The sequence below is a fragment of the Scyliorhinus torazame genome, chromosome 2 (genome assembly GCF_047496885.1).
Source record: "Scyliorhinus torazame isolate Kashiwa2021f chromosome 2, sScyTor2.1, whole genome shotgun sequence".
NCBI classification, from domain to species: domain Eukaryota; kingdom Metazoa; phylum Chordata; class Chondrichthyes; order Carcharhiniformes; family Scyliorhinidae; genus Scyliorhinus; species Scyliorhinus torazame.
This window is the reverse complement of record NC_092708.1, coordinates 158,400,998-158,408,637: the sequence shown is the minus strand read 5'-3', so window position 1 is coordinate 158,408,637 and position 7,640 is coordinate 158,400,998. Positions and strand designations below refer to the sequence as shown.

At 52.9% G+C, this 7,640-nt stretch overlaps 1 protein-coding gene across 1 annotated transcript in view; it reads left to right on the top strand.

Annotated features, from left to right (window-relative positions):
- Nucleotides 1–428: 428 nt before the first annotated feature.
- Nucleotides 429–7,640, top strand: part of dnah7 (dynein, axonemal, heavy chain 7) — a 570,689-nt gene continuing 563,477 nt past the window's right edge. Inside the window, exon 1 of the mRNA XM_072478629.1 lies at nucleotides 429–731. Within this exon, the coding sequence (XP_072334730.1) occupies nucleotides 669–731 (63 nt within the window). The 5' untranslated portion in view covers nucleotides 429–668. The remainder of the gene's footprint in view (nucleotides 732–7,640) is intronic.

Genomic DNA, 7,640 nt, shown 5'->3' with positions numbered 1-7,640 from the left:
AGTGGACCAATTAACATTTGATGCCGGTGACGGCCTCGCCGGGTCGAGGGGCGGGAAGCTTGCGGCAGTTCCCGCTCGCTACCACACTTGGAAACCTTTCCATTAAATCGCTGCCGTAGTCTCATAAATGGCCAAGTCCGCCCACTGAGAATTGGTCTCCCCAGTATCTAACTGGAGAGCAGTGATGGATGCTCCTCCAGTGGTTGGATGTTGGGCCAGCAGTCCAACCATGTGCTGTTGACAGTCTACAAATAAATCATGCGAACAACCCAATCTTCAACAAGTTTAAATGTGTGGGACAGACAGCATTGCCTGCCTTTTTCAAGCGGGCGATGGGCGCTGGCGAAAGGCGGGTGAAGAGGACCCCGCCGGCGGCTCCACCTGATTCTGCCGGAACTCTCTGGACAATGGTCACCCTGGAAACGGCGCCGCCCTTTCCAAACAGGCCACTGGGCCGGGCACAGACGCCGGGCTGGGTTCGGGCAGCCACTTGGCAGGGTGGCGAGGCAGCCCTGATTTCAGGCCACGTCCGGTTGGAAACCTGAAACCAAACCGCTTCGCTCGGTGCGGCCCAGCAAGTGCTCGCCCCGCGGACTGACTGCGAGTGCTGTTGCTAAGCGACGTCCTGCCCCAGTCCCCAACAACATTGGAAAGTTTCTCGGCGGCGGATGGAGGAGTCGGCGCTCTGTCAGTGCCTCAAAGAAGGAGCCGACCCAGAGGCAGAAAGAGAGGTACAATGTCTGCACAGCACAGTCCTGTGGCATTTCAGTCAGCTTTGCAACGAGCAATTAGCTGGAAAAGGCGACTTTAAGTCACCCGCACTGTTCGAGGGCGTAACGAAGCTCAGTTGACAAACGTTGATCCCAACGTTTTATCATCTATTTCACATGAAATATAAAGATTACCATTAACAAAACGTCCCGCTATCATATATAGCACAATTTGGAAATCGCATTCGCTTTCTCCTCCGTGTAAAATTCCATTCGGTGCCAAATGTGCAACTGCAAACATTTTTCTGCTTTTGTAATAGGTTTTGCTGAATTCATGTTACACGTTCCTTGCACGAACAGCCAGGTGCTGACAGGGCTCCGCCAAGGCTTCAGAAGTGTACGAGATTGAGATTTTTGTTTCTTGCCGCCACCTTGTGCTTGTTCTGTTTAAACAGAATCATTGTTTGCCTTTTCATGAAATGTGATATTTATTGTTCTCTCAAAGTAGTATTGCAAATAATTAGGTAATTCACAAAAAAAAAATCATAGACCTCTGAAGTTTAAAATCGATGTTGTTAGAGTATTAATTCCAGTTTAGAATAATGACTGGCCATTTCGTTGCCAGCTCATGAAAGTGGCCATTAGAGAGTACCCTAAAGTTCTTGAAAAGCATGAGCTTGCATTTCGTAAGAAAATCAAGAAAGAATAAGGCTATTTGATCCCTCATGTTTGCTCTAATGCGATCATGGCTGATCTGATTGTGGCTTTAACGCCACTTTCCTACTTGCCCCCATAACCCCGAAGTCAATCAACACCGTGGAACACAGATGTGAATCAATTATATGATCCACTGCTCATAGGGGAAGACGATTCCAAACATGAACCATCCCCTGAGAAAATAAATTTCTCATCATCTCCATCTTAAATGAGAGACCCCTTATTTTTAAATCGTGCTCTCTAATTCTAGAGACCTCCATGAGAGGAAACACCTTCTCAGCATCTTCACTGTCACGTCTCCTTGAAATCTTATCTCGTTCAAAAAGATCACCTCTCATTCTTCGAAATGCCAATGGATATAGGCCCGGCATGCTCAACCATTCCTCATAAGACAACCCTTTCATCTGACGAAGTAGCTTAACCTTCTCTGAACTCCTTCCATTGCATGTATATTCTTTCTTAAATAAGGCGACCAAACTGGAGACAGTGCTTCAGGTGCTATCTCACCAATGCCACCGTAGAGCCTTCAGTGGGATAGGAAGATCCTGCCCTTTGTATCTGTGGTAATACCAGGTATTGCAGTACCTGAGAGGTGGATGCCCATTGGCTAGACCTAGGAGTCTACCATTGGCTAACGTACATAACTCCGCCCTGAGAGGCGGGGTATAAGAACCAATGCCGTCCCAGCAGCCTTCACTTTCTGTGTCGAAGCTGCTGGGTGCAGTTCTAGCTGATTAAAGCCGGTTAGTTATGACTCACCTTGTCTCGAGAGTAATTGATTGTGCATCAATTTAATCAGCTATTACTTCTGAAAGGATGGACCTCCGCATCAAGCCTGGAGTGCCTTCAGCTCAGTCCCTACGCAGACAACTGCGCTGCTATTTTCAAGCACTGGCTGGCGTGTTTTAAGAGCTTCGTCGACACGGCCGCCGACACCCCCACGGAAAGGCAGAAAATGCTCATTCTAATCTCCCGAGTTAGCCCTGCAATGTACCCTCTGATCGAGGAGACGGAGAATTATGCTGCAGCTATCGAGCTGCTAGAAGGACATTACATCCGTCCCCTGAACCAGGTCTACGCCCGTCACCTGTTGGCAACTAGAAGGCAGAGCCCCGAAGAAACACTGGAAGACGTCTATCGGGCACTACTAGTGCTAGGCCTGAACTGTGGCTGCCCAGCAGTGACGGGGAACGAGCACACGGAACTTTTAATTTGGGACACTTTTGTGGCAGGTATGACTTCCCCCGACATCCGCAGAAGGCTCCTTGAAATGGACACACTGGGTCTCACTGAGGCACAGGCCCTGGCAGGGTCCATGGACGTTGCGTACAAAAACGCACTGGCTTTTGCTACCGGATGCACGGCGCCCCCCTGGGCTGCGTGCACCCCGTCGCGGCAGCCCCCCAGACTTTCCCGCTAACCCCACAGGCCTGCGCCGCAAGACGGCCCGTTTTCACCGCCGGCCAACGCTGCTTCTTCTGCGGCCAAGCGAATCATCCCCGCGCGCGCTGCCCGGCCTGCACCGCAACCTGCAAAGGGTGCGGCAAGAAAGGCCACCATGTCGCGGACTGCCAGGGCCGCGCCGTGGCAGCGGTTGCCAGCGACTATCAGCAGCCTTTGTTCCAGGTCCCGGCCATCCAAGGCCCACCGCCGCCCTTCTATCCCCAGGCAACGTGCGACCCAGGGGCATGGCCATTTTGTCCCCCCCCCCCCCGGCCACCATGCTGGATGGGTGGCCGCCGCCATTTTGTCCCTCGCCGACGCCATCTTCTGCATCCCCGGACTCCCATGTGCGACCCATGGCTGGTGCCATCTTGGATGGGGCCTCAAGCCCCCAGCACTGCCGACTCCACGCTGCCTGACCAGAACTCCCCCTTGCTGCAGCTGGCCTCCGTTACCCTGGACCAGAGTCGGCCCCGGACGCTAGCGAAAGCCACCACAACGATCGCCATCAAAGGCCACGTGACGTTGTGCCTGATCGACTCCAAGAGTTCGGAAAGCTTCGTCCACTCCGGCACTGTAAGGCGCTGTTCTCTTGTCACCCATCCCGTAAACCAACGGATATCCCTGGCCTCCGGGTTACATGCAGTGGAGATAAAGGGGTTCTGCCTAGCGAACCTCGGTGTCCAAGGCAGGGAATTCCGCAATTTCCACCTGTACGTTCTGCCGCACCTCTGCGCAGCCACCCTTCTTGGGCTGGATTTCCAGTGCCACCTACAAAGCCTGACCTTTAAATTTGGCGGCCCTATATCGTCCCTTACTGTCTGCGGCCTCGTGACCCTTAAGGTCAACCCGCGTTCCCTGTTTGCGAACCTCACCCCGGATTGCAAACCCGTCGCCACCAGGAGCAGACGGTACAGTGCCCAGGACCGGACCTTCATCAGGTCCGAGGTCCAACGGCTGCTGAAGGAAGGGGTCATCGAAGCACGCAACAGCCCCTGGAGGGCTCAAGTAGTGGTGGTAAAGACCGGGGAGAAACATAGGATGGTCATCGACTATAGCCAGACCATCAACTGGTTTACGCAGCTGGACGCGTACCCTCTCCCCCGCATAGCCGACCTGGTAAACAGGATTGCGCAATACAAGGTTTTCTCCATGGTGGATCTCAAGTCTGCCTACCACCAGCTGCCCCCCTGTCATGGGGACACTGCTTTCGAAGCAGATGGGCAGCTCTATCACTTTTTAAGGGTTCCCTTCGGTGTCACGAACGGGATCTCGGTCTTCCAGCGTGAGATGGACCGAATGGTTGACCGGTACGGCTTACGCGCAACGTTCCCATATCTTGATAACGTCACCATCTGCGGCCATGACCAGCAGGACCACGACACCAACCTCCGAAAATTTCTCCAGACCGCGGATATCCTTAATCTGACCTACAATAAGGATAAATGCGTGTTTAGCACCAACCGTCTAGCCATCCTAGGCTACGTAGTGCAAAATGGAGTCATAGGCCCCGACCCTGAACGCATGCCCCCCCTCATGGAGTTCCCCCTCCCTCACTGCCCCAAGGCCCTAAAGCGCTGCCTCGGCTTCTTTAGCTATTATGCACAATGGGTCCCTAATTACGCAGACAAGGCTCGACCCCTGATCCAGTCCACAACCTTCCCCCTGTCAACGGAGGCCCGCCAGGCCTTCTGCCGCATCAAAGCGGATATCGCAAAAGCCACAATGCGCGCCATCGACGAGTCCCTCCCCTTCCAGGTCGAGAGCGACGCGTCCGACGTAGCTCTGGCGGCCACCCTCAACCAAGCGGGCAGGGCTTTCTTCTCCCGCACTCTCCATGCTTCCGAAATTCGCCACTCCTTGGTCGAAAAGGAGGCCCAGGCCATAGTAGCAGCTGTGCGACACTGGAGGCATTACCTGGCCAGCAGGAGATTCACTCTCCTCACGGACCAACGCTCGGTGGCCTTCATGTTCGATAATGCACAGCGGGGCAAGATTAAGAACGACAAGATCTTGTACCGTCCCGGGAAGCTGAACGAGCCTCCTGATGCCCTGTCCCACGGCACTTGCGCCACCGCGCAAGTGGACCGCCTCCGAGTCCTCCTCGAAGACCTCTGCCACCCGAGGTGGTCACTCGTTTCTTCCATTTCATTAAGACCCGCAACCTGCCCTACTCCATCGAGGAGACCAGGACAGTCACCAAGGACTGCTGAATCTGCGCGGAGTGCAAACGCACTTCTACCGGCCAGAGAGAGTGCATCTGATAAAGGCTTCCCGTCCCTTTGAACGCCTCAGCATGGATTTCAAGGGCCCCTTCCCCTCCACCGACCGCAACACGTATTTCCTGAATGTGATTGACGAATACTCCCGGTTCCCATTCGCCATCCCCTGCCGGGACATGACCACGACCACCGTCATCAAGGCCCTCCAGGGTATTTTTACACTGTTCGGTTTCCCTGCCTACATACATAGTGATAGGGGGTCCTCCTTTATGAGCGACGAACTGCGTCAATTCCTGCTCAGCAAAGGCATCGCCTCCAGCAGGACGACCAGTTATACCCCCCGGGGAAACGGGCAGGTAGAGAGGGAGAACGGAACGGTCTGGGAGACCGTCCTGCTGGCCCTTCGGTCCAGGAATCTCCCAGTCTCCCGCTGGCAAGAAGTCCTCCCAGTGGCCCTTCACTCCATTCGGTCGCTGCTCTATACTGCCACAAACCAGACACCTCACGAACGTCTCCTTGTTTCCCCCAGGAAGTCCTCCTCCGGGACCTCGCTTCCAGCCTGGCTAGCGACACCCGGACCCGTCCTGATGCAGAAACATGTGAGGGCGCACAAGTCGGACCCGTTGGTCGAGAGGGTCCACCTGCTGCATGCCAACCCCCAGTATGCCTACGTAGCGTTCCTCGACGGTCGGCAAGACACGGTCTCCCTTCGGGACCTGGCGCCCGCCGGAGCCCCACGTGCCCCCGCACCATTGCCCCCACCCCCACCCTCCCCGAAGCACCTGACCGGAGGGTCAGTACTGCCGCCGCCCCTACCCAGCGCCGAACAGGCACCGATGCCCCCTACAGGCGCCCCTCCCCCCTGCCCACTTTTCACCCCAACAGCGCCGTTTAGGGGCGACGAAGCTGCCTGGGAGGAAGACACCACGTTGCCGGAGCCACAACTGCTGGGGCCCTCACCAGGATCATCGCCGAAGCCCAGACGCTCCAGAAGGATGACCAGGCCACCCGATCGTCTGATTGCTGCACCATAAAACAATAAAAACTTTCTCTGTTACCCTCGACGTTTTTACCTCCCTTTGTATTGTCAGAAAATTTGGCTACAATACAGTCGGTCCCTTCAACAAGTCATTGATATAGATCATAAGTAGTTGAGGACCCAGAACTGATCCCTGTGGCACTCCACCAGTTACAGTTTGCCTTCCTGAAAATTAACCATTTATCCCGACTCTTTGTTTCCTATCCTCTCTCCATGCTTTTGTCATGGGAATGTCACTTTAAGAACTGTTTGTCTGCTCAAGTGGCTGCCGTGATGTCAGAGTGTGGGTGGAACTGAGCTGGCTCTGCTTTTAAGTTTCGCTTTGAGGAAAAGCTTGGGTGTGTCTGTGTTTCTTGGTTTTGTTTTAGTCTTGCAGCTGAAGCCAGCCAAAGAAGGGGTAATTTCAATCTCTCTGCCATCTAAAGACTATCTCTAGATCATTTGGTGAATTCAGAGTGATAACTGCTCTCAGTAAAGCAGCTGCTCTTAGGGCAGCACGCACAAGTGGATAGCACTGTGGCTTCACAGCACCAGGATCCCAGGTTTGATTCCCTGCTGGGTCACTGTCTGTGCGGAGTCTGCATGTTCTCCTCGTGTCTGCGTGGGTTTCCTCCGGGTGCTCCGGTTTCCTCCCACAGTCCAAAGATGTGCAGGTTAGGTGGATTGGCCATGATAAATTGCCCTTAGTGACCAAAAAGGTTAGGAGGGGTTATTGGGTTACGTGGCTAGGGTGGATGTGAGGGCTTAAGTGGGTCGGTGCAGACTCAATGGGCCGAATGGCCTCCTTCTGCACTGTATGTTCTATGTTCCAGAGAATTTAAACCTGATGTGCTTCTGTAAAAAGGATTTTTGTCTTATGGATGTCAAAAGGAAAGGTTAAGGATTACTTAGTGTTGTATTCTTTGGGGGTGTATTTGAGTTGATGGTTGCGAAGATGTTCACTGTATGTTTGGGTTAAAAGGTTAACTGAGTTCATAGAATAAACATTATTTTGCTTTAAACATTTCTTTTAAATCTCTGCTGCACCACACCTGTAAAGTGGGCTGTGTGCTCCCCATACCACAATCTATTAAAAGTTGTGGGTCAGGTGAACTCCATGATACACTTTGGGGTTCTCTAAACCCTGGCCCATAACAAATTGGGGGCTAAAGGGGGATAAAAGTCTGTCTATTGAATTGGCTTAATGAACTTAAAGACAGTGAGGGGTGAGCATATTGTGGTTGCTTTTCGGATGTGGTATTTCAGTTTAAGTAGGGAGTGTGTTGTGGACAATGCCTTAAGAGGCTCTGAAGTTTTTGGGGGTGGAGACGGTCACAGGCAGTAGCTTATGGACAGAGACTAAAAACAGGCATTTAGAGTTGGCAAAAACATTGCAGTTTACATTACCTGACAAAATGCGAAAAGATGAGGTAATTATGGCGGTGGCTAAGCATTTAAAATTCCTTGAGATACAGTTCGACTCATTGGAAATAGCAAAAATTCAGTTACAAATTAAGCAAATGGAACATG